Genomic DNA, 27,724 nt, shown 5'->3' on the forward strand with positions numbered 1-27,724 from the left:
CTATTATCTTGACTTTTTTTTTCACTTTTGAATTCTCATTGTCGCATCTTCTACTTCATGTTTGGATTTTATCCACGTGGGGGGAATCACACCTATTTTATTTATACTGCAATTCATAATCTACCTATGATGAATTTTAAACTTGAAGTCACTGAAATTTTCTTTCCATCTGGAATTATAAAGCATGAAACAAAAGACTAAGTAATACATAAATTATGTCATCAGGAAAGAAGAGTGGGTGTGACTTTTCCTTGCCTCTAAAGGAACACTTGATATTTTGATCCTGAACCTTTTCCACTACATTCCGGGGCTACTGTGGTTCACTATCCTTCAACGCGATGACAGACAGTGATGGCAGCGAAAGGAAAAAATCACAACGCGCAAGGGAAGACCGTGCTGTGAGCCAAAACCCACAGGTTCTGAGTGTGAGCGACTAAAATAAATTACTATTCACATCTGTACACGGCAAATAGGACATGCTGCAAACCTGCTCGGAAGTAGCGTGAGAGCGACGATCACGGGAGGTGACAGGACTAAAGAAAACACGTGGGAAATAAAAAGGCCTCTTTTTTTCCTCATCGGACATTTTCAGCGGATTCAGCACATCTATGAAGCTAAAAGAAAGCAATAATAAAATAAATCTCTTCAATACTCTTTTTCCTTTTAAAACCTGTGCCGCATCTGGGGCTGTGTTTTCTTTTTCTAACGCGCCAACTAAACCCTGCGGGTGGAATGCTTAGCTTGACAGCGTATATACAATGGAGAGTGTGTGGAAACCCCGTGTGAATAGTTTATTTATCAGAATCTTAGTCATTCAGAACACACTAGTGCAAAAAATTGTGCATCAAAACTTCTGCAAGAGAACAGCTGAGTGGGAAATTTGCAGATGGCCCTGGGGATGGACCCCGAGGTGAGCTGCGGGTCCCTCGAAGCTCGTCGGGTCTCCGCAGGGACGGCGTGAAGCGTCTGCAGGTGTGTGCGGCTACCAGAAAGGGGTCTTCTTCAAGAGGGCTTTTTTTTTTTTTCTCCAGAATATTCGTATTCATGGGGATTGAGAAAAACAAACCAAACCCATACCGCGGTGCTACCGTCTGTCACCGCGCCCGGAGGCCGCCGGGGAGGGGAGGCCGGGGACCGCTCCCTGGACGGGGTCCGTCGGCGGCGGGGGAGCGGGGTGAGGGAGGCCCTGTGGCCCCTGTGGTCCCTGCCGTCCGCGTCGGATGAGTGGCTATGGGCGGCCGGCCCGAGCGCTACACCACGGTGCACACCGTGTTCAGGGTCGTGTCGAAGCGCACGGCCTTGGCCTCGGTGGGCTTCAAGTTCGTGTCGTACATGGGGTTCTCGAAGGAGGCCTGCCCGTTGCTGCTCTCGTGGCCGGCGTAGCCGTTGTACTGGACCTTCGGCCTCGCTCTGCGGACGAGAGGCAAGGGGGGGACGAGCTGTCAGGGCCGCAGGGCCTCAGGAGGAGCCGCGACGCCCGCGAGCGGGGTGTCGCCACGTTACCTGTGCTTGTGGAGGTGAAACGCGAGCCCGGAGAGAACGAGCGCGGAGAGCGGGGCCAGGATGGCGGCCGCGACGGAGCCGCTGCTGGCGCCGCGCTGGGGGCGCGCGGGGTCTGGAGCCGAGCTTCGGGCGCCTGGAAGAGAGAGCAGCTTTTACCCTGCAGTTGGGCCCCGAGCCTGCCCGGGGCGCTCTGCGGCGGGCGTGGGAGCGCGTGCACACGGCGAGCGGGTGCGGGGGACCCGCCGGGGCTCCCTTCCGGAAGCCCACCTTCCCGATGGCGAGGACGCGAAGCCCGCTTCCCGCTCGCTGACGCGCAGCGACGCCGGGAGAGGCTCGCGTCCGCACTGCGCTGGGCAAAGGCGCCGTCGCCCGACCTCCCCCGGGGCTGCGGACACCGCGTGCGCGCGGCCGTGTCTCTCTACGGGACGGGCAGTGCCTGCTGTTGCCTCCTGCTCTAAGACACAGCCTCAGCAAGATGTGCCACTGAAGTTACATAAAGAGCCCAGGTCTCTATAAAGAGGGCGTCACACTCATCATAGGTGAGCATCAGGGTGCCATCTCCCTCTATTTGGGTAGATTCCAAAATTCACTACAGAGTTTAGAAATGATCAAAGAATGCAACTCGGTGTTATGAAGCAGGCTTCTATGAGGACACAAAAATATGATTTCTGTCAATTAGAAGGGAAGGCAGGTGTAACATCTCAAATATCACGAAGGCGATATAATCATTAACGCTTCGTATCTGTGCCATGGCAGATATATGCACGGCATTGAGAAAGATGCAAACATTAAAAATTCTAATCAGAAAGCATTTATTATTGCCAAATAATGCAGTTGATTCTTGAAGAATTTACTTATAAACTGCAATTTGAAATGTATTTGGCTTACTTGCATGGAACCACTCAATGCACGCTTGTGATCAATTATGATTGGGGTCATCTGAATACAGCAGAATTGTTAGAAAGAAGCTGACCTTGTTTTAGAAGTATATTTCCAGAACTTACGGGATGTTTCTTGTTTCTTTCTTTTTTTTTTTTTACAAACCACAGATACAAAGAAACAATCAAATATTTAAAATAATTAAACAGCCTTTTAAAGAAAACAGTCTTGAATTTTCAAATAAAAACCTAAAAATAATATATTTGTCATCTCCTTCAACAGGTGCAGGATTATGCTACTCCCTGCCACCTTCAGGTCTAATATAAATGCATTTTATCCTGGATGTTGGCACTTTGTAAATTAACCATATCTTTTGGCGATCCTTCTGTATCGGCACATATGAATCAGATTTAATTTTTCATTTCCAGATGCATTCACCAGCTGCCATGCAAGGGGAAAACGCCACATACTGGTTCTCCTCAATCTCAGCATCCAGGTGATGGGCATGTGAGCAGCGTTAAGCCAATGGGAAGCTCCCCGCCGCCCCCAGGCATCGAGTTTGGCATGAGTGATGCAGAGGCTCCTAAGACAGTTTAGAATTGGGTCCTGAGGCTGTGGTGAGGCTGGGGTGGGGTGGGGCTAGAGCCCTGGGGACCCCATCAAGTGCTTCCTGGTGGTGCTTCCAGCCACCACCGGCCAGTCCTGGGGCAGCGCGCAGCAGAAACACACTGCCACCAGGGGTGGCGCTGTCCAGCAGGGAGAAACGCGGTGCTGCTCAAAGGGCTCCAACTCCATGGTTTTGTCGTGAGAGTTAAACGTCAGATCTCCACTACTTAGAACAATGCGTGGCACGTAGCAAAAGTTTCCCAGGACCCACATTTACTAGAATGTAAGTTGCACTACGCCAGGGCAGTTTTTTGGCCAGCTTTCCTCTTGAGTGCCCGGTGCCTACAGTAGAACCTAGAACACAACTGTTGCTCAATATATATTTGAGAAATGAAAAAATGGTACTGTCTTTGGAGTAGTTCAACATCCGATGGTTTCCATAAATTACCATGGCTCATTCTCCAAGTGTTTATAATTCTGTGCATCTCTTTGCCTCATTCTAATAAATTTGTAGCCTGCTTAAATTAACCAAGGCTATTTTCTGTTATCTGCAAATAAGACTATACATTTTTGGCCATAATAGATATCAGACTTCCAGTTAATAAAATCCTGGATAATGGACCTGCCACAGGAGACCTCACATCATAACACAGGGCAACATAAAAGGTCTTTGTGAATTAAACTCCTGACTTTACTCTGATATTATTATGCTGTCTGGAGCTCCTAGTTAATTTCAATTATTTACCTGTGTTTTAATAATTTAAAGGGTAATGCATGCACATGATATTAATTAAAATGGCATAAGCGGATATCGAAACAAATACTATAAAGACGATGGAAATAAAGGGTCACTCCTTGCCCTTTTACACTAGTTTTCCTCTTTATGATTGACGACGTTTTTGTTTTTGCTTTTGTTTTTGTTTTAGTGTCCTTTTCACAATGTACTGTTAATATATATGATTCTCTTTTCTTACTTTCCTAAAATATGACGATACTATTTACATTTTTTGTATTTGGCTTTTTAAACTTAACCATATATTCGTGAGTTTCTTCCATCTGTGCATATGAATTTAATTGTTTTCACGTGTGCAGCATTCCATTAATTGGCTATGCCAGAATTTATTTAGCCAGTCTACTGTTGAAGAACGTTTAGGCCATTTCTAGGTCTTTTTCTATGACGCCGCCATGAAATTCTTTTTCTACAGCGATACGTCAGCAGAAGTCTGAATATACAGGATAAATTCTAAGCAGTAGAATCACTGCCTAGCAGAATGTGTAACTTGTAGTGTTGCTAAGTCTTCCCTACTTGCTCTCCAAAGTGGGGTCCCAGTTTCACTCCAACCCCTGTCTTAGGAGGCACCTGGATGGCTGTACCCCATCTACCTGCCACCCTCCTTCCCCTTCCCTCTCCACCTCCCTCCTTTCCTTCCATTGCCCCCTCCTTCCCTATTATTATCACTACTCGCTAATAAACCAAACACAGCGTGTAGTTATTTTCTCAGTTCCATTTCTTAAGAATGCAGGTGAGCATCTTTTCACATTATAGGCTGGGCCATTCAGTTTTTTTAAAGAGCATTATTGAAAGAAATTCACATACTGCAGAATTCACCCTTTTAATGCATACATACAATGCAAGGGGTCTTTTACTATTAAAACTTGGGGGTTTTGGTGCCGCAAGGATCACCACAATCTACATGAGAACACTGCTGCCTCCCCTAAAAGAAAGTGGTACCCTTACAGTCATCCCTCACCCTCCGTACCCCAGCCTCAGCTTTAGGCAACCACTCACCCACTCTCTGTCTATATACATTCACCTGTTCTGGATACAGCATATAAATGCAATCGTACAATAGGTGTTTTCTGGTGAATGGCTTCTCTTACTTAGCGTAATGTTTTCAAGATAATATTCCATTGGGTTGATGCACCACATTTTGTTGCTCCATTCATTAGTTGATGGACATTTGGGTTGTTTCTACATTTGGACAATTAGGAAAAACGCTGGTATAAACATTCGTGTACTAATTTGTGTGTGAACATGTTTTTAGTTCTGTTGCCTATACATGTTGGAGTGGAACTGCTGAATCTTGTGGTTACGCCATGTTTTACCTACTTGAACTACCAGGCTCTTTTCCACAGCAGCTGCACCATTTTTATCAGTACTTTCCCATCAGCAAAGTATGAGCGCTCCAGTTTCTGCACAGCTTTGCCTCCACTGGTTTCTTGTCTTCATGATCCGAGCCATCCTGGTGGGTGTGAAGTGGTTTTGATTTGTGTCTCCCTAATGATTAATGATGTTCAGGATCTTTTCATTTGCTTATTGGTCATTTTTATGTCTTTGTTGAAATGCCTATTTAAATTCGTTGCCAATGTTTTAGTTAGGTTATTTGCCTATGTACTGTTTAGCCGTAAGGGTTTATACATTCTGGACACAAGTTCCTTGTTAGATACATGGCTTGCACCTTCTCCCCTCCTGATTTTGTATATTTGGGGGAGGGGATTCAATTTTAATGGGAAAACCAATTTATTTTTCAGTTTCTTACACAAGTTTTTGCATCAGAGTTAGTTGTCTTTCAAACTAACTTGGTTTAGTGTCCGGTTAATGATAATCACATTTTTTTCCAGTTTACCTACTGACTGGAGACAATTAAGAGGTTGTTTATTTTTAACCATAAAAACAGAGTGTAGCTGTAATTCTTAAATGAATGGTTGTTGTTGAAGTATTACTTAAACATAGACGTTTCTAATTAGTTGAATGGGAGACTCGCTTGTGATTCAAATTATTTTGTGAGGCAAATTGTTTTTCCTGACAATAAGCTCATCATCACATGAGAAGAAAGATTACTTGTTAAAGCAAGCTGTTATTTTGTTAGATTAAAAAGAAATGGGGCAATGCAAAGAAAATTTGCAATAGCAAAGTGACGGTTTGGGTCAGGCTCATTGGATGAGTAAATGCAGACATCCACAGAGTATCGTGCACAGCTTGCTGGGGTGCCTTTAGACAAAATTACTAGAGCGTGTGCATCGGAGAGAAAGGAGGGCAAATAACTACAGGGTTTGGCTCAGAGCAAAAGAAAACTTTACCCATCATTAGTGTTGGTCTATTTCATTATCTCAAAATAATATAACCCCATTTAAAAAATCATCTCAGCCATCGCAGACATTATAAGTTAAAGCTCTTCTATTTAAAAGTTCTTAGCTTGGAAAGGTGGATTTAGAGTATTTTATGATTAAATGTCCCTTTTGGTCAAGTTTTTTGTTTTTTAAGCATGATATTTTACAGGTTGGAATATATTTCCTTTGGAATCCCCTGGTATATTGATAAAAGTTTCTTTTTTAATATTTATGTATTTATTTACTTGGTTGCACCAGGCCTTAGTTGTGGCAGTCAGGCTCCTTAGTTGCGGCTCCAGGTCTCCTTAGTTGTGACATGCGAACTCTTACTTGCAGCATGCATGTGGGATCTAGTTCCCTGACCAGGGATCGAACCCAGGCCCCCTGCACTGGAAGCGTGGAGTCTTATCCACTGTGCCACCAGGGAAGTCCCCGATAAAAGTTTTATGAAATGAATTCATCAGTGACAATCATCACCAAATATTACACTCGTGTTTCTCTGACAGGTTGTTCTGGCATCAAATCCTACATAGCAATATTCCTCTCTATAAAATTAATGTTAGTAGAATTCCGTAAGTAAAGTATAAAGTAGTTGATAACTATTCAGGAGAAATGCGGTGCTCATCTCATTACAAAAAAAAAGAATCTTCTCATCTGTGTTAATAGCAACACAAGTAAAGACATGTGTGAAAAGAGCTTTAGCACAAAGCAAACCTTCATATTGACTCTTAATCTTCACAGCAACCAGGAACTGACTTCTGTACTGAGATTTCAGATGAAGAAACAGGCTCAAGAATATTATAATTCATCCTAGATTACAAAACTAGCACGTAGATGAGGTAAGCTTCACATCTAGCGATTGTTTTTCATACATTTTTCTTGTCGGATTACTGAGACGTAATCAAGTATTTGAGAAAGAGATAAAGAAGGAAGACAGGCATATTTGCCCCGTCTGTCTGTCTAGAGCAAACTTTTTTCTCATAACTAAGTCGGGAACACCTTTCCACATCAATATGTTATCTTTGTTTCTTTAATGAAATATACTGAATTAAATTGTTTTCTCTTTAAGGTAACACATTGTATAAAATTATTGATGTAAGCCATTTATTTATGATAGATGTGTGAGATACACAGATTATTTCTAATTTCAACTATTTAAAGTAGTCCTGCTGTAGACATACCTGAATATGCAAAAAATAATGGTCACTCTTGTCTGATTAAAAATGTTAGGGATAGAACTGTCGATGAAAGAATACCGTCAAATTGCACACATCTACTCATACACCCACCAAAAAATGAACACCCAGGTGCCTGTTTCTACTGTCCACCCCAAACCATTTTTAAGAAACTCTTGACATTCTCATAGCTAAAAATGATCTTTGTTGTCATAATACATATTTTTGAAGTTAAAGATCTTTTCATATTTGTTGGACATTTTAGTTCGTCTTATAATTTTCTTAAGGTAATGTAGTTTATTCTTTAATTGTGTTTCATCTTTGCTTTTTTCCCTTATTTCAAAATATCTCTTTGTATATTAATTCCATGTCTGGCATATTTATTGCAGCTGATATTGTCTATTTTGCTATTCAAAAGAAGGGTTTTTTTCATCCAGCTGTAAAATATGTGAGTCTTTCCCATCATTTTTGTTTCTGTTTCTTTCAGAGTCATGGCCTTTCCGTCACACTCAGCTTAATCATCTGAAGGCCAACCTGATTTATGCTTTGAAAAACAACGTAAGTGCAGAGTGTACCTTGCCTTTCCAGCTTGAACTTCCCAAAATCTTTTCCATGTATGTCACCTTGGAAAGTAAATCCTCCTCTTTCAAGTCCGGATGATACCTGATAACGCATGAAAAGGAAAAACAATGCATAACAAGGATTAATGATAATCTCTTCTTTTATCATAATATAAATATTATTTCTATTTAAAAAGTAAAGGTTAACTATTTAAAAACATTTGTCATTCCTTCAAGGTACCCACTTATAGTTAGAAATTGAAAAATACAGACATGAACTTCAACTAACAAATAAATTCTCTCTCTTGTTTTGATCTCAAAAACAGTAGTTTTTTTACAACATATATATAGGTTAAGTACCCTTGGTAAACGGGGACACACATATGTATTACGTCAGAACCTACATTATGTAAAACTCGCTGTGTCACAACAACTGTCTCGTGTACCTCACGTGAGGCCGTTTACCCTCTAGTTAGATGATGAATTAAAGCAGAAGCAAAGGGTTAACTTGCAAGGAAGAAAGTGAAAGGGGCGTCTTAAATCTCTGTTTATCTGGGGATGCTACCCTTCAGAACTTTCAGAGTGGTTACCAGTGGCCTTGGAAAGAGTTTGGTCCCCACCCTTACGGTGGGATGCGGCCTGGATCTAAGCTCTCTGGCAGGAACAGCCCATTTGCTCCTGGCCAGTTTGTTTCTCATTTCAGAGACAGGTTTCTTCCATCATACAATGAAGAGGTGAAGTGGCCCCGCAGCTGGGATGAGGGCCAGCTGAGTTTTCTCTGGGCAGACAGGACCTGACCAGGTCCTCTCGGAAAGGAATCCCCCTTGGCGCCCCCAGCTCTGCGCAGGCGCGGTGATTAGAAAACCCTCCTAGGAAGTACTCACGTAACCATCCAGTCCCCAGTTGTCGTTTTCAAAGTTGCTGACAAAAATATCCACTGGGCCTTTAATTTGAAAAGCTTTCAGAAGTAAGTGGGCCTCTTCCTTCTTGTAAACACCTAGGAAAGGATCAGGGGGTTATTCTTACAACATGGGGATGCTTATGAGTCAGTAATGCAGGCATTTGATCCGTTTGATTTGGAATATGGTACAGAGATGATAACGTTTTAAATCACAGAGATTAATATTTTTAAATTTTAGCTTCAGTACTTTTTTCCTAAAAATCACTTCTTAGGAAAGTTCTTGTCTTATCTTTAAGTATTATCTATTTCACTCAATTCAACATCTTTACCCCACAGAAAGAACAAAAGTAATATGCATTCAGTTAATTAATTTTTTAAATCCAGTATTTTTTTTTTTTTTTTTTTTGCGGTACGCGGGCCTCTCACGGTTGTGGCCTCTCCCGCTGCGGAGCACAGGCTCCGGACGCGCAGGCTCAGCGGCCATGGCTCACGGGCCCAGCCGCTCCGCGGCACGTGGGATCTTCCCGGACCAGGGCACGAACCCGAGTCCCCTGCATCGGCAGGCGGACTCTCCACCACTGCGCCACCAGGGAAGCCCTAAATCCAGCATTTTATTCATATTTTACTCACTTCTGAGGACAGGAGTATGTAGAAAAAAAGAGACCATAACCTAGGAGATTAAACTACTGTGTATGAACTAAACAAGCTACAAGAATATACTGCACAGCACAGGAAATATAGCCAATATTTTATAATAACTTTAAATGGAAACTCATCTATAAAAATCTTGAATCATGGGCTTCACGGTGGCACAGTGGTTAAGAATCTGCCTGCCAATGCAGGGTACGTGGGTTCGAGCCCTGGTCCGGGAAGATCCCACATGCCGCAGAGCAACTAAGCCCATGCACCACAACTACTGAGTCTGCGCTCTAGAGCCTGCGAGCCACAACTACTGAGCCCGTGTGCCACTACTACTGAAGCCCGCGCGCCTAGAGCCTGTGCTCCGCAACAAGAGAAGCCACCGCAATGAGAAGCCCGTGCACCACAATGAAGAGTAGCCCCCGCCCGCCACAACTAGAGAAAGCCCACACGCAGCTACAAAGACCCAATGCAGCCAAAAATAAATAAATAAATTTATTAAAAAAATATTGAATCACTAAAAAATGACAATTGTGATAAAGACAACTATGTTGAAAAGACACACGGGGAGTTAGTACAAAATTATCATAAAATTTCAACATGGGGAAAAAAATAAATATTTCTAAATCAATATAAAAAAAGAGACCAAAACAATAACCCCAAATATAGCTACTTATACAGATGAATTGCACTTACTAAAATAAAATGAGCAGCAGGGTGGCCAAAGTGTGATGGACATACTTGTGGAGCCCGTGAGACCTTGGGCGTGAAGTGATTGACAGTCACACCTCTTAGCTACTCATGAGCTCCTCGGAATGACTGCTGAGTGGTATTGCCCAGGGGTGTCATGGTGTGGCAAGGGGGAGAATGTGTTTGCAGCTACAGCTAGTTCCCTACTCAGAGGAGGAACTAAATAAGTAAAGAAACAAAGAAACAAACAGATATTAAATAATAATAATGAACCCAAATGTCTTCTGTGTAGAGAGGCAGGTTCAAGGGAAAAATCATGGTGTTCGCTTCAGGGACTCCAGCAGTTCATTCCCAGCAACTCCCATTAGATAAGTGAAACTCTACAGGAAGAGTCTCCACTGGCCCATCACACAGTATGGAAGGGGACCCACGGACAAGAAGGACCACCTAAGGACTTGACTTTGGGCTCCATCATGTCCACCATCAGCAGCTCTGTGTTTCTGGCATCCAGTTTAACCTCTAAAACTCTGAACCCCACTTCTATATACTATCAGCAGAAATAAACCACGTATTAGGCAACTTTTACGGTGATGAAATGAGAGCACTCAGCAGACCACCAGGGCCCCAGCTGGCCCTCCATGGACGTTAGTTTCCCTCCTTCCTCCACAACCCCTCCTCATGAGAATGCACATGGCAGGTGGACTTATGTCCACTTGGGACTCAGCCAGAACAACCCTTGATCCACCCGCTTTCCCAAATCCAAACCAGAGATTTCCCAACACTTATCCACGGACATCAGTTGCATGAAAGAGCCTTTTCTTTGGGAAAAAAAAAAATCCAAACTCCACGAAGAGAAATAATATCTAAAGGAGATGGGTGAGCCTAAGAAATCTGAATGTTTTACAAAGTCTCGGTTTGTTCTGACACAGAACTAGACTTGAGCACCTGGTCTAAATCATTTATACATTCACAGGGTCAAGACGCAAAGCAATTTTGGGGCCCCCGGACCACGAACTCATAAATATGTACCTGTTTAAAAATCTTTGAGTGTGAATTATTTTTCTTTTCCTAAATCCAGAGTATGTGTACCATTTTTAGATGTTTTCCCATCCAAGGAAGCAGGAAAGTGAGGCGTGAGGGCTGGGGAGAAGTCCTGACCTGCCCTCACACTTCCTAGAGATGAATCCGTGTCTGTCTAGTAACCAGTGAGTGTGCGGGTGCCATCAGGGGCCCCTTGGGGTTCAGAACCAGTGCTGGGGCTTGTGGACAACTCAGAGTCTGATCCCTTCAGGAGTCAGTCTACAGAAAAAGACACATGGTTGTCAGAAGTGAGATAACTGAAAAAACAAAACGCACTGGATTCAGTCATGAAGGTAATTCTGTGTCTTATTGGTTGAGAGCCTGGGCTCGAGATTCTAATTGCTGAGATTCTGATGGCAGAGCTCAAATCCTACTTCTGTCATATCCACTTAGCAAGGCCACTGAATTTCCCTGAGTGTCTCTCTTTTTTAATCAGCAAAAAAAAAAAAAAAGTGTTTAATAAGAATACACCACAAGGGCTTCCCTGGTGGCGCAGTGGTTGAGAATCTGCTTGCCAATGCAGGGGACACGGGTTCGAGCCCTGGTCTGGGAAGATCCCACATGCCGCGGAACAACTAGGCCCGTGAGCCACAACTACTGAGCCTGCGCGTCTGGAGCCTGTGCTCCGCAACAAGAGAGACCACGATAGTGAGAGGCCCGCGTACCGCGATGAAGAGTGGCCCCCACTTGCCACAACTAGAGAAAGCCCTCGCACAGAAATGGAGACCCAACACAGCCATAAATTAATTAATTAATTAAAGACTCCTTTTCCTTGTACAATTCTCACCCTTAAAAAAAAAAAAAAGAATACACCACAAGACGGATGTAAGAACGAAAAGGACAGTATGTATATAAAGCACTTAAAATAGTGTCTGGCATATAAATCAGAGCTATTGCTCTATTAACTGAGATACATCAATAAAAACTCACCAGGAGCAAATGAGTTAAAAGAGAGAGAGAAAGAGAATAGCAAAAGAATGAATTCTGGAGACATGAATATCTGGACATAAATCTTACATCTTTGACTTAAGACGATCTGTGTGTCACCTTGAGCTCATTAATTCACTTTTCTGTACTGGTTCTGTAATCTTTAAAATGAGACAATAGTACCGCCCCGTCATGGTTACTGAGATGATCCAGTGAGATGCAGCAGATGCAAAGCCAAGGTAATGTTAACCAGCACTTAACGCGCGTTGGCGCCCTCTCTGCGAGAAGCTGGAGGGTCTGCCCACGCTCACATCCGGGCTACTGAAACCCCTCGGCACCTACCTGCCAACTTCAGCTCCGCCTGGGCGGCTTCAACGAAGGTTGCGTTCACCTTGCTGCTTGTTGCGTTGAACCAGTCAACAGTTAGGGTTGCAGGCTGTCTTTTCCCTAAATATTCGTAATATCCCTTCCACACTGAATGGATGAAAAATACGTCTGAAGGAACTGTGGGGGAGAAAAGGTGACTGTTAGCACCCACAGAAAAATTCCACTTGGATATCCTAATACACAGAAGGTATAACGTTCATTAAGACAGCACAGCAGTGACAGTGATGGAGACAAAGATGGTCTATCTGCGTGTCCCTGCACAGCAGGGGTGAAAATCACATGACCCGAGCAGGGAGCAGGGACAGTACTGTGAGATGCAAATACACATCTGTCACCTGGTCGGAAAAACCTTGTAGATGCCAGCGCACACCTATTTTACCAGGTCTGGCAAGGCCAGAGTGCAGGGTGAATTGGGACTCCTGGTATTAGGTTAGATTGTATCAGGCTTAATAAATACATTAAACTGACCTGGAAAATCACTACTGATACTTCATTTAGTATCTAAGTCTACTGACTTTGGAAAGACTTAGGAGGCTCAGAAGAAGTGACAGCATCTGTCAGGAGCCTTCTGCCCTCAAAAAGCCTGCATTTCAAAGCACCACCATGACTGCACAGACCCAGCGTATGAAGACAAAGATGTTTTATTTCTTGAGGTCTTTATTTTGTAAGTAGAGCCAATCTCTCATCTCTCTCTTCTACTCTTTAATCTCCTTATAAAAAATAGTCCAGTGTTGGTAAGAAAGCTAGATTAAATGATGTCAGATGGCATCTTTTAAGTTCAGAAACAAAAGGCAAAAAGTCTTCTTAAAACATTACAGGTCATCTGGGACAGGAATTCTTGCAAAGATCATTGAGCTATTCTCTCTTTTCACTGGTTAGAAAAAAATTATTTTTCACATTTCTGCTAATAAATATGCATAAAATCCTGATACTTTTACAATATTGATATAAAATTTTACAGGGTAATTGAGATAAATCTACATCAATGACGCCACTAAATTCCTGTTTGCTTTTTGTCTCATGATGTGTGTAAACTGTTTAACTGGACAAGATCCACCATGAGTGGAAGTGGTCAGAACATACTGTTGGGCTTCCTAGGTAGAAGGAAAGATTTGTGTCTCCCTAAACATATTTGTGTCTCCCTAAGCACTTATGGCAACACGTGAGGAGGACAAAGCAGAGTGTCCCTTTTCTTTCCAGTCCCATTGGCCATTGCCCGTCTTCCCAGACAGGCTGACCCTGTAAGACGTCACCTCGTGACAGAAGAGTCGGAGAACAGATGTCATCACCTCCTATGGCTTTGATGGACCCAACTTCCTAATAATAATAATTTTAAAAATTGAATAAGTTTGAAGCGGAGCTATGACACAGGCATCTGACAGAGTTGCTGATTGATCAGTGACACTGAACGCCCGTCGTCAGCGGCGTCACTGAGCCACACTCTTAATCAGCAAAGCCCGAAGTGCCTTGTCAGCCTTTTCTAAAAAAACAGCCTTTAAAACAACGTCAAGATTGTTTTCCCTAATCAGACGCATACACTCAACTGGAGCTGTGAATGCACTTGTTTGGGCCTCGCACTTAGGTCCCTCTCGTTGGTGGATCCGAGTGGGTCGGCCTGGCCGGTCTGCCCAGTGGCTGGTCTGTGTCCCGCTGTGACCATCGGGGACGTGGAAGATGATCTTTTCGGGTCTCTGTCCTCTGACCTGTGGCTGGTGGTTTGCAGTGTGCTGTAACCACCGACAGGGGAGGTGCTGGATTGTGCCTCCTAAACAACGACCCCCGTTGAATCAGTACTTCCCTTCAGAGAGGGTAAGGCACGCTGACGGGGTGTCTGCAGCTTCAGAAAGAGCCTGCAGACTTTTCACGACCACCGCAGCAAACAGAACAGGACAAACACACCACCAGCACCACCACCACCGACTGTGTCGTTTTATTGAAGAAAATGTTGCCTCTATAGAGCATTGATTTCTGTATTTGAAATGTATAAATAACATTTACATAGAATACTCCAGAAGCTTTTTTTAAGGTAGATTTTATACTTCACGGTGTACATTGGATGGATTCCTTTGACTATGCTGGAACTTTTTGCCTCATCTAAGAATTAAATGCAAAACCCAGCACTGTGACTTAACTACAGCATTCCACATACTCTTTCCACCTTTGATCCTGGAACGGAGCTTTATGTCTGAGAAGCAAGTGCGAAAACCTGAGTAAGGAAAACACCAGAAAAGGGACCTTATATATTTATAAATGTTTTCTGTTTCTGTTAAATTTTTTTTTAAAGTTTGACTTACATTATAATTTGGGGACACATCGTATTGTTTAAATATTCTCTAAATTTATAACATAGACACAATAGGCCAGGTGATTTGGAGTAATGAACATCTTCGTTAGGAAATAAAACTGCATCTTTCCCATCTGCTATGGCATGCATTAAGCAAGGTACCACACACAACAAAAAGCGATAATTAACATATTCGGAGGCAGAGGATGTCTGAATTACGGAGATACTTGGGGAAAAAAATGGAGCCCCGCATTTGAATTGCTCGAATTCACAGCTGATGCTGTCATAAAGCGTCCTTTACTGTAGCTTCCTCATTTGGAGGAAAGAATCACAACCCTCTTTATAAGGCTCTCCATTATACCACATTCTGGGTCAATATTTGATGTCCGTTTCTGCCTACAAAATGCCTAAGGCACCTTTTAATAAAACAGTGTGTGACAAGGACAAAGGTTTTCCTTTGTCCGTATTGTTCCATTAACAAGCCATAGTCATGAGAGAAAGAGGAATCTGTGTAGGCTTGGTGTTTTAAATAATCGAAACATTAACTTGTCCATCGACTAATGGAATCAGAAATTTGCATGTTAAAATTTGTTTCACTGTACAGAGTATAGTAGAGAACAAATCACTTTATTTGATTTAAATCTATAACTGTTCTGGTATACAAACCTGGAGTTTTAGTAACTGTTTCATTAACTTCTCTCACTCCTTTACCTACAAGTAAAAAGACAAATTATCACTTTCAAAAAACATTTATTTTCGAATAAGTTTGAAAAAATGTCAAATTGAAGCAATGTTCCTTTCTCCAGATTTCTTGAATGCACAAAATAGGAATATCTTACACATATCCATTTTAAACCCTTATATTCACAGCAGAATATCCTTTGCTTTTGTGGGAAAACTGAGTTTCGTAGTGGAAATCAATCTGGATCTGACATGCGCATATCCATTTAGTGTGTTACAACAGAGAGCCTTGTAAATGAGGGTGTTTATACCCCTTTGTCACTCCTGTTTGGAATCTACTGCCCCCAACTGAAAGGTAATATACAAAATCACTACGACTTCATAACCCTTCTCAGGTTTCCAGGTCCCCAACCCAATCAGTGAACTCACAAGTTAACAGTCAATAACATCAAAATATCTCCCTGCAGAATGTTTAACTCGGTCTATCAACTTAGATTTAACTCATAATCTCTTTGCTTTTATAGTTTTGTATCAAACTACAAATTATCACTTTTTTAAAGTGTGTATTTTGTTATTTCTGAGAGAGAGGGGCAAGGGAAACATAAGTGTCTTTATTCCTAACGTGAGAGCTACAGACAGGCTCCAGGAAACTATAGCTAAGGGCACAGGCTTTATCACACTCCGTAATTTCTGTCTGCACTGCTTGACTTGCATGACTAAGCAGGGTTTGGAGGAGAACCTGAACGGTTAGCTGCCGTCAAATCTGACTCAGGTATTACTCTTATTTGTCAATACACAAGTTTGTGAGTTCACTAATGCACCATTTCCGTGTTATTGCTTTTGTAATTTTAAAAAGCAGAACCAATGTCAAGAACACATAAACTTATATTTCACCACCAAATAGCTTGTAGTCTCAAAAATAAGACTTAATTTTATACATTCACCAATATTTGGTGATATTTGCCCATTTTCATTAAAGAATACATTTTCCAAAAATAATACTGTATATTTTTCCTTTTAACTCAAAATGTGTTTCTCTTTGGCTTAAAATGTGATTTGCAAATAATGAAATCTGCATATCTCCTTAGTCTGTGCCACTACTGTAGCCAACACTGACTACACACGTTTGCACACACACAGCTCACACACATTAAGCATGGATTTGGTCGGGATGACGGACATTGCTTCCAAGATGCTATTTCTTGTGGGTCTTAAACCTGGACACTAGCCTGATGGGCAACTGACACTCATCCTTGCTCTGCAGGGACCCACTTTCACTTCTCACCAGTGACTTACTTTTACAGACAGGTGACTTCCCTGTCCATTTCATGTCCGCTTTACACGTCCTGTGCTCAGATCCACCCGCGAGGAAGAATCCTGGATGGCAGGTGTACACTAAGGTGTAACCGAAAGTGGGGAGGTCGATGGCCCTCACGTCCGCGTGGGCTGGCGTTTCAGGCTGGCGGCAGGCGTGAGCTGAAACGGGATTTAATCCATTAGTAGTCCACTGTAGCCTTAGCATATGTGTCTAAGGAAATACAGCAAAAAAATTGGAAATGGCTATGAAATCAGTTTACCATTTAAAACTGAGAATACAGGAGCTGTACATATCACCGACATTCTGGTCTCTGCAGCTTTCAGCACAACAAAGCCTTGGTGTTTGCCAGCTCTCTCTCTCTCTCTCTCTCTCTCTCTCTCTCTCTCTCTCTCTCTCTCCCTCTCCCTCTCCCTCTCTCTCCCTGTCTCCCTCTCCCTCTCTCTCCCTCTCTCTCTCTCTCCCTCTCCATCTCTCTCCCTCTCTCTCTCTCTCTCTCTCCCCCCTCCTCTCCCTCCCTCTGCTTGCCCTCCTCCTTCTCTCTCACTCCATCTATCCACCTATCTATCTATTGATATCTATCATCTATCTATCTATCTCCTTCTCTACATATATGTGTGTAATTATGTGTAGAAATTTAGAATAGAAATCATAGCTTTAAAATAAACACTTCTAAAAAATAAAATAAAATAAACACTTCTGACATACTATTAATATAAATAATATGTTAAATTTTACTAAAAGAGCAGTACTTTAAACTAAACACATACACATTAAAGTGTATTTTTAAATATGCTTTGAGTTTTGTCCAACGGCAACTAGAAAATTTACTGCTCAGTTAAATGAATAATTACTTTTGTTCAAAATTCGATGTGTGTTTAGAAAATTAATTGAAATATAGATTCTTATTATCTTTAAAAATATCATTTATTAGTAAATAAGGTTGTAATGTTTAGATCTCAACTTATTCTTTATAAAGTGCACAGTTATGTATCAAATAAAGGACTTGGCCGATTATTATAAGTTTACATTATTAAAATCATGAATGCAATCATTTTAAGTATCCTAATATTTTGCACTTCAGCAAACTTTCAAGGTAATGAAGACCTATTCCACACACAAACACACACACATATGTGTATATACATACATAGATGTGCATGTGTGTGTATCAATATAATATCTCTCTATATAATACCCCCATATATAATTTGAGTAGAGATTCAGAATAGAGATGATACCTTTGAAATAAATATACATCTGATAATACTGATACATAAATACACAAAAATCACACCTTATATACCATTAGAAGATTTTTGTATAACATTGTACTTGTCTTTATATCTAACCTAGTAAGAGATACTACGTTGCACTAAATTGGTAAAGGATGAAAAGTTGATTACTAATCATTCATACAACATTTCTCCTAATTCTCATGATTAAGTCACAGAATAAAATTTGGTCCTAAGTAACTATTTGAATGATCGATTCATATATAGACTCCGAAAGGAACACTTCAAACATTTCTATTAATATGCTGACGTATCACATGATCTCTAATAACCTGAGATGAACATACTAGGAGAATAATAGCACAAGTAGGTTTTCTCCTGTGAATGTTAACTATGTTATCCACCGATCTTTGGTTTGGGGCAGTTTCTCAGACTTAAGTGCCTCGGTATCACCTGGAGGGCCTGGGAGCTACGGACTGGACCCCTCCCCTCTTCTGCACTCCACCCTCCCCTGGCCCCCAGAGCCTCAGGTCCCGCGGGTCTGGATGGGATCTGGCTCAAGATTTGCATTTCAGCCGAACCCCAGGTGATGCTGCTGCTGGTTCCAGGGGATCAAACTTTGCGAAACAGGAGTTTAGGGAACTGAAAACAATCAAACAAACAAAAATAAGTTCCTCATTATTTCCCGGGCAGGTAAAACACTCCCCAGCTGCTGGAGAGTAGACAGGTCCCTGCCGACCTCGAGCAGGGGTCGCACTTACGGATGCACTCTGTCTGGATGCCGCTCCACGTCAGGTTCGCCAGGCAAGTTCGCGTTGTAGAACCTTGAACGTGGTAACCTTTTCTGCACCGGAAAAACACCATGCTTCCAACCTGGATGGGAAACCCAGTGAGGAACTGCTGAAACCAGGGGGGACCAAAACTTGGGTTTCTTCTGGTGAGTCAGTGAGAACGACACACACATGTAGTATATTCCAGTGTTCCGATATATTTGGCCCTACATGTCTATATGCCAGAAGATGTTACCTGAGCCTTCAAGGCCACATGTGAGCCCCAGTATAAAATGTGCTGGCTTTAACCTACGTCCTTGGCAGGGCGTATGAAGGCCATCAGGAAGGGGCCAGTGTGCATCAGGGCCAATCAAACGAGCACATTTTAACTTTCAGGAAAAACGGAGAAGTGGCTGAAGAAAAAGGACTTTTATTCTGAATTATTCTAAATTATTAAAAGGACTTTTATTCTAAATTAACAGGACTTTTATTCTAAATTAACAGAGTGTGCATATTTAGCTCTGGCTTTCAAAGCCATCTGATCAGAGACCCCTGAAGTCACTCGATTACTTAAGATGTGAAACATTGTATTTCAAGCTTCATTACTTTCCATCTTTAGGTATTTCTCCAATATTCGTGTTAATGTACTTTTTAGTTAAAAAGTCAAATGAACATTCAAAATATTCAATATTGAGCATGCTAACCACTCTTAGAGTTATGAGAGATCATACAGAGAAGCGATACCATACAGGAACCCTAGACTACGGGGCCTGAACACATTTTCTTCTTCTGTTTTTGTCTCTAGAATTTAATACTATCCACCTATTCTATCAGGTCACCAAATGGGGTCTTTTTATTTGTAGCTCTTCAGTGGCAAGTCACCCTGCTTTGAGATTTGCTGTGTCAGTTGAGCAGACAAAAAATTTTAAAATATGCCTGCTTTCAAATAGAAATTAATACAGCAGTTAATACTGTGTAAATAAAATACATACAGTTATCTCAGTGTTGACAGTTAAAATAACAAGCAGAAATCCTCTCTGAATGGATTTTGTTTGGGCAAATATAACTTGAATCAAATACGGTACATAAAAACACACATATGTTTAAGTATCAGTTTCCTTTCAACGTAGAGGAAAACATGGTGAAGTAAAAATGGAGAACCTCGTATCCTCTTGAGCTATTCTGTATTCCAAACTGTGGGGTACCGGGGTCTGGGCAGGTGTTGTGAGCAGGATCTGAAATTCACAATTGAAACAAAAGTTAGAGAACCAGGTGTGGTTATTACCGGGATTCTAACGCTTTTACTAACAGGTCTCATGAAATTCAGAAAATTGTGTTTTGTCAAGTGTGCAAGATGTTTTGCACAAAAGTTTAAAATTAAATTGCTCTTTTTGCCTTTTTTTCAGATATTTCTTTAGATATTAATTTTTAGTGCTTTAGCAGACTCTGAATCGCTCTGCGTATTATTTTCTATATCAGAATAAGCACATTCTTTTCCATTCTCTGGTTTAATATTTCTCTACTGATGTATTGGTTGGCTAATAGTACATTATCCTCAATAATTATCTATTATGATCATTTTTTAAGGATTTAATTAATTACCATCTCCTTTGGCCACATATTACATTACTCCAAATGTCCTGAATTAATTTTCTTCAAGATTTCAAAATGAGGAGTATACTTCATGCTTAGAAACAGAAGCATATAGTAGACCAACAGTGATAATCTTCCAAAAAATGTAGTATTTCAGCCATCAGCGAGCACTTCAGCTCTACTACGGCTGTTCTCCACTGCTAGTGGGAAAACAAAATTGATAACTCTTTTTAAAAAGTATGTTTTCAAGAGAAACTAACCTATCAGGGGAAGAAAAACATTTTTTAAAAAGTTTTTCAGAAATAGCTATAGTGTAAAGCAATAGTTTAAACCAAGTGGCAGTAAACATTAACTAGAAAAGGCAGTGCTTCAATGAAATTATTTCTAACACTGTATTTTTTTTTGGCTCCTGAATATGTATTTTTTCCTGAAAAAATCATTCATAAATTAATATACAAAAATGTACATACACATGAGTAAATAATGTAATGACAAAGGACTATTTTTCGTAAAAAGTGTTTTTTAAAACATCTTTAGATTTCAGTGCAAAAATGTACCCCTGGCACCTCTTAAGTGCCACAAGAGCAAGCTCAAAAAACCTATTAAGCAGATATGATTTAATTTCTTAGAAAACAACCAAGGATATAAATCATTAATTGCTTGCTACGCATCTTGTGCTCAGGAGAGCTGGGCGAGCAGAATGACCCTGGCCATCACCTTGAGTCTGCAGGAGGAAAAGAGGCTCTGAGTGGAGAATGGAGGATTCAGGTCTCTGTACTGCTGATGGAGTGACTTTTGACCACTGTAATTGCTACCTGAACCCTTTCTATGAGACAGAGATTAGGTCTAAAAATGAGGGGTTAGGTCACATACAGAGTGTCTTCTGACTTGAAGTTTCATTTTCATGTTGGAAAGTCAACAGAGCACGAGTGTCCCTGCAGCCCTCTCTACCGTGGCCAGCGGTGCAGACAGTTTAGTGGGGGACAGGGGGACAGGAAAGCAAAGGCTCAGGTGTCCCTCTGGTGCCACAGCAATAGTGGCAGCTTCCGCAAAGCGCTCTTCCCCCTAAAGAACGTGGCTGTTGGTTGAGATGGGCAGGAGATAGAGGGACTGGGGTAAGAGAACAGACTCTGGGAGCGATTTTTAAACGACTCCTAACATGAACTGCCAACTCAGTTGTCACGATTTGAGAGGCTGCCCATCAGTGTAGCCGATTAGCGCCTACGCAGAGCATTACCTATAAGAACGTTATCTATGTGCCCACAAATGGTCCAGTTTTAAAATGAAATGTCCTCATCCCCAAGCCCCTCAGGGCTGTCATGTCATCAGTACCGATGCAGGTGGGCTGTGTGCCACTCCACGTGCCATCCGCTTGGCAGACTCTCCGTGATGACCCCACCAGGATGAAGGGAGATCTGCACTGGAAGAAGACTTCAGATCTATAGGTGAAGCTTTTCCCACTGAGTCGTCCCTCAGCAGGCGTGCCTGGGTCTCCACAGAACACAGCTGTAGAAAACAACCGAGACGTCGGTTCGCATTCTGTGTCCCTGGATTAGCTTAACCTACTAAACTTGTTTAACTAGTTTCCATTAAATCTCTAGGTATCACTATTAAACCAACAAATGATGAAAAGAACAGAATCTGCCCTTGGGCAGTGTAGTCTCAAACTGGAATTTTTACCTATTGTAACGTGGCTATAAATCACGCAGGCTCTTTTCCTCAGACTGTAACCGAGGGTGTGCATGTTGGTGATTTGCAAATGAGACCGGGAGCCGGTTCTCCCAGAGGACTTACGCAGGCATTGGGGGACCTCTCCTTTCCACACGCCACGGCCTTCGCAGGAGAGGATGGCGGGGTGAGAGAGCTGGAAGCCCTGGGCGCAGCTGTAGCTCACACTGGCGCCCCAGCGTAAATCTGATCCTTCCACTTTCCCATCCTGAACTGGAGGAGGTTGACCACACATGACAGCTGTTTCCAGAGAACACATGGGATTCAACATTCTAGAGTTTCCACCACAACCATAATGCACCAAGGACTAACATTTCAATTTTACCTGCGTTGCAAATGACATCTACAAAGGGCTGAATTTTTTAATAGATTATTGAGAAAGTAAATCAAAATAATAAAACTTTTCTCCAATATTTCTTCATTAATTTAGATCAAGTCCATAAAAGCCAAGCAAAGTCAAAAGATATCACACTGTAAAAGAAAGTGTGGGATTAAACACAACAGTCTCAACATGTATAAGACCAAGAAAGAAAGAAAGACTGCTGTTCAATTTATGTCTTTTTATGTTGTTTACCAGAGACAAATCCAGTCAGAACGTGGTCCCATGACATGAGTACAGACTTTTGAATTTATATATACAGATGGTAAGAATTTCTCCCTCTATCTGTATTTTTTTCTTTATATAAAGATAGCATATAATTTCCAAAAGACATAGTCTGTTGATCCATTTGCTGAAGAATTAAAAACCAGTGACTGCATGGTTGAAGAAGATTCTGTAAGAAACCACTTGCCAGGGTTTTATCACAGTCTAGGAGCTTCGGGCCAGAACACAGTTCTCAAGAGTGACTCCCCAGCTGGTGCTGGCGTCCACCATTCCCACTCTAGCCATTATTCTAAGATGCCTTGTCTAAAAGCTTCCCTGAAGATCCAAGCGCTCCTAGACTTTTCACATTGGAGGAGGTTTGCCAATGACAGTCCGGGCAGCAGGAGGCAGCAGGAAGGAAGACTCCCCTATATTCTCTCACCTGCAGTTTCCCATGGGCATTCGCACGCAAGAAAGACACACAGACCCAGAACCATTCATGCACAGCCAGAAGCTGGAAATGGGCCCTTCTCTTGCCATTCAACCTTCTCTCTGTCTATTCAGCAAATATTTCTGGAGAATCCCTATGTGAAGATTGGGGGAATGTGTCTCTAGACAGATGACCTCAAGCGGCAAGGTCCCCGGGTGGGAACGGTGACGAGTGACATGGTTCCACGGAGGGGAGGACGAGGGCGGCCAGCGGGAGAAGAGTTCAGGCGGAGAGAGAGGTCTCTTCTTCAAGGGCCTGGCTGGCCAGGGAACTATTATTAACGCAACAGACCCTAAACAGAGGGACAGAGACCCACACAAACATATGAAGTCCCAGGGACCTGACAATGTATGGACAAGTGCCATCAACAAGCTCATGTGGCCGCAACAGTCCCAACACAACTGTGTGAGCTTCATTACACATCCACGTAATACCTGCTCCACAGCAGAATCGTATTAGTAACTGCAGATGGAAAGAAGGGTGGAAGACAGGGGCCCTCCAGCGGGAGGAAACCAGGGCGCGCCCAGAGCCGCCCAGGCCAGGAGGGTTGGAAGCACTGCCGCCAGGGTGCGGAGGTCTCACCTGAGCCTCACAACAAGCTCTACACAGACTACCTGTCCTTCAGAGCCCTCTGAGCATGGCGCCTTCCTCACTAGGGTTTCCTGCTGCTCCAGCTCTCAACTCACGGTTTTTATCTGTCTGCCGTCTAGTGAGGAGTCGGACAGCCCTTTTCAATGCCCTCCCCTCCCCCTTCCCCGCTGGCCCAGCTGACAGGAGCCCCCAGGCTCCCCCTGGTGTTCCTGCAGAGCCCTAACCGTGCAAATGCAGCCCCGGTACAGCTGTCACTCCCCTGCCCCCCTGCTTCCCTCAAGCCATGCAGACACCTTCCGCCCGCTCTGCTCTCCCTGGAAAGTCTGCTGTCCACAGAACATCACACACTGACAACCTCTGCCCCTCTTCTGCCTTATTTGATGATGGGCTTCTCTCTCTGACCTGACTCCACGTTCCCGTGGTAACAGTCCCCATGGTACCTGCCACAGACTTAACACGGCCACGTTCGCCAAGAGAGAGCCAAGCTGGGGTTCACAGCACAGACTCCAGAGGGAGTTGACTGCCAATGAACCCTGATGTCCCCAGGCCCTGATCTGTGATCCTGAGCATTTACTAAAACTCTCTGTGAGTCAGCCTCCCGTCTGTAAAGCCGAGATTAAAGTATTAAGAAAAGGAAGTGATTTAATATTTGCGAATGAGTTTACAAGAATGCCTGGCCCATAGAAGGTCTACATAGGTGCTTGCAAAATGAAATAAAACATAACTCAATAAAGACTTCTGTATGCATGAGTAGAACCCACGAACCTCTGCAGGTAGGTTTGCTGTGATCCCACGCACTGTCTTTGGTGCAGCGGATAGTGGAGGACGTGGCAGGCTCCATGGTGTAGCCGGGGTTACACTGGTAGCTGACCGTACTGTTGAAGGTGAAATCTGTCCCAAACTGGAGGCCATTTGCTGGTGTACCTGGATCTCCACAGCTTACAACTGGTAAGTGAAGAAAAAGAGTCGGAGAAACACATTATCATGAAATGACGTGTTCCTGGTTTCTTTTTAAGTGACTCTCCTTAAGCTGCTATTCAGAGTGGTTAAGGCGTGTGTTATTACAGCAATACCCGCCTCTCTCTGTTTGACAGTTTTACTGGCCGGCGGTCAGGAGGCTGCATGTTTGGAACCGCTCGTTTCTATCCCACTGGTGGTTGGCTGTGCGGGTGACAGCTGGCACCCATGTCCAGTGCTGGGTTAGGCGTGATGAGGGGTCACACCACAGAGTCAAGCACAGAGGCACAGGCTGAGATCAGAGAACCAAGCACCTGTCCCGTCTCCTCAGACTAACTGGTCTACAGAGAGAACAAACCTTGACTTTCTTGGACCTCAGTTTTACAATATCCAACCCAACCAGCCATGCAAAGCACTTTCAACCATATAAATAAGAAAGCGAAGAAAAATCTAAAAGTGTTTAATAATTGGCCATAATATCATGGCCAAAAACATATGTATGATATGATATAATCCTCTATGGATTAAAAAAATCAGTACAACACTATAAAATCAATTTATTTTCTCTGTCAGGTAAACGTCACTCTGATGCCCTGGACCCACCAGGACAGCAGGCCACTCACGCGTGCAGTCGGGGGCTGTACCCGTCCAGGTCCCGTTGGCGGTGCAGTGCCGCGTGGTCAGCCCCGAGGTCCTGTAGCCGTCCCAGCAGGCGTAGACCACGGAGCTGGAGAACAGGACGCCGTCGCTGCTGACGATCATGCCGTGGGTGGGCGTCCCCGGGTTCCCACAGGACACGGCTGTGAGGGAACAGAACCGGGCCGTACAGAGAGAGCCGTCACCACATGAGGAACCTGAGAGGCCAAAGGCCATCGGGGTAGCAGACTGCTCGTTTATTCCAAAAATCACAGGACACGTAACCATGGGAAACTTCTCCCACATACTTTACTCTAAGACTCATGCCATTCTCTTATGGATGGGTTACAAATGTGCAAGCTACATGTTTGTATCATCTTTTCTAAAACGCATTACTTCCAAACAGATTAAAAGATGAGTTAAAGCACTGACAATTCAAAACCATGGTAGTCTGAGATTTAACATGTTTATAACAAACAGTAAAATTATCATGCTCTTTTAAAGATACTAGTGTATGATACTAGTGACTCAGAACTGTCTCCCTCTTGCAATAGCTGAGTTAAAAAAACCTGGGCAAATCAGGCCATATTTTACATCTCCAGGACAATTCATTTTAAAAAATAAGGGAGGCCTGAGAAATATGAATGACTACACTTAAACTGTTCTGTGAAACGGTCTCCTCAATGTTCCCCAGTCTACGGGCACCTGTGTTAACTGGCTTCGGAATGGCTGCACCTTAAATCTCTCTCCAGACGACTGCAATGCCATGTACAGGCGTGAAGACTTCAGCTGATGCTGGGCGGTGTAACAGATCTACACTCCGAGTATCTGTCATGTGTATTCCTTCGTCAGTGAACAAGGAAACTCAGCAGCTGCTGGGTGTGTATCAAGGTGAAGATTTTAATCCGTAACAGGTTTTTTGCCTTTTTCAGTCAAACCCATTTACCATAAAGACGGTTATTTTTCCTCCTTAGCCTCCCACAATAATGCACAACAGGCAGACATACAAAGAATGTGAATTTTAATAACCACAATGTATCATGAGTTCTTTTTCTGAGAATGACCAAAGTATTTGCAGATACTCTTGCCTACTTAATTGCTCCACTTTCAAATCTAGCCTTGAGAATAAAGACACACTCTTCCTAAAAATGTGAAAGAAAACAGATTGCAAAGTAAAAGCCACTATAATGGAAGTTTAGGGAATTCCCTATCATATTATGTTAAAAAATGCACATACTCTCAGGTTGGACTAGGTCTTGTTTGACAAATAAAAAGCACACATGCTGGTGCTTCTACGCCTGTGCCCACATCGGACATAACTGATCAATTATAACCCTCTTCCCTGATGAGTCTGGGTTTTGGACTTACAATCCCTTCGAACACAGATTGTTCAGTAGTCTCTTGGTTGGCGTTTGAGATGAGATATATTTATCAACCTTGAAGCAGAGGATACCTAACATTCTCTAAAGCTCAACAGTTCTTTGATGGCTGTGACATAAATAAAAATTTCACATTGCAAAAATCCAAGCTGTTGGCCTATTCAAGACAATCCCTCATCCATTCAACAAATACTGATTCATCATTTCCTGTGCACAGTTACTGCACACATGTATGAGTGCAAGCCTGACAAAGCCAAGAATTATATTGATTCAATTCATAACGGAAGACACCTGGGTATATCATTAGATTTTATTCTAATCAGATCTGCTATTAAAATCTATGTAGCAATTTTCAAAAGTGATCTGTGAAGGACTAATGCTAAACTAAAGCAGGTCACTGTTGAAAACATATTCAACTTAATATATTGTCAGTGAAAGAATGTCCATCATAATAATGACATCCTAATGTTTATGAAGTTCCCTCAAATATTGTATCCTATAAAATCAAATTCATGGTTAACTTTTTTTTTCCTGACAGGGACACTTTCACTGATGGCTTTGCCTATGAAAATGAGGGTTAGAAAACAGAGTCAACGTAGCTGTTTTTACCTCAAGGTCTTAATGTTGTAAGACATACGGGGACTATATCACTAAAGCAAAACAAGAGATTAAATGTAGGGTCACTAGAAGGAAGACAAGATTTCTTTTAAAATTACAAGTTAGAATTTCTTTTAAAATACATCTTTTTTTAAAGTACATTTGGTTAATGTGATTCCTTTTGGTAAAAGATTATTTTCTTTTTATCAATTTATAATAAAATAGCATTATACTTATTCCAACTTATTGTTCATAGACCCCAGTGCCATTCACTTAGCATGCTGTATTAGGAAGATTGCTGTTAAACTGAGTCAAATAGTTATAGGTTTGACTCTCTGATCATACAAGTTAAATAAATGTCAGTGATCAATTCACGTTCTCAACATGTAGTGTCTTCACTGTGAAATGGGTGTAAGAAGGCTAGTCG

General features: G+C 42.4%; 1 protein-coding gene across 1 annotated transcript in view; it reads right to left on the bottom strand.

Moving 5' to 3' along the window:
* Positions 1–1,250: 1,250 nt before the first annotated feature.
* Positions 1,251–27,724, bottom strand: part of CSMD1 (CUB and Sushi multiple domains 1) — a 1,433,388-nt gene continuing 1,406,914 nt past the window's right edge. The window contains exons 58-70 of the mRNA XM_065899861.1: positions 25,309–25,485; positions 24,494–24,673; positions 22,131–22,304; positions 21,669–21,842; positions 19,905–19,978; positions 18,735–18,846; positions 16,720–16,899; positions 15,409–15,453; positions 12,414–12,575; positions 8,719–8,831; positions 7,850–7,937; positions 1,504–1,636; positions 1,251–1,410 (exon numbers count right to left, since the gene is read on the bottom strand). Of these exons, the coding sequence (XP_065755933.1) occupies positions 1,251–1,410; positions 1,504–1,636; positions 7,850–7,937; positions 8,719–8,831; positions 12,414–12,575; positions 15,409–15,453; positions 16,720–16,899; positions 18,735–18,846; positions 19,905–19,978; positions 21,669–21,842; positions 22,131–22,304; positions 24,494–24,673; positions 25,309–25,485 (1,772 nt within the window). The remainder of the gene's footprint in view (positions 1,411–1,503; positions 1,637–7,849; positions 7,938–8,718; positions 8,832–12,413; positions 12,576–15,408; positions 15,454–16,719; positions 16,900–18,734; positions 18,847–19,904; positions 19,979–21,668; positions 21,843–22,130; positions 22,305–24,493; positions 24,674–25,308; positions 25,486–27,724) is intronic.

Source organism: Phocoena phocoena, chromosome 21 (assembly GCF_963924675.1).
Source record: "Phocoena phocoena chromosome 21, mPhoPho1.1, whole genome shotgun sequence".
Lineage (NCBI taxonomy): Eukaryota > Metazoa > Chordata > Mammalia > Artiodactyla > Phocoenidae > Phocoena > Phocoena phocoena.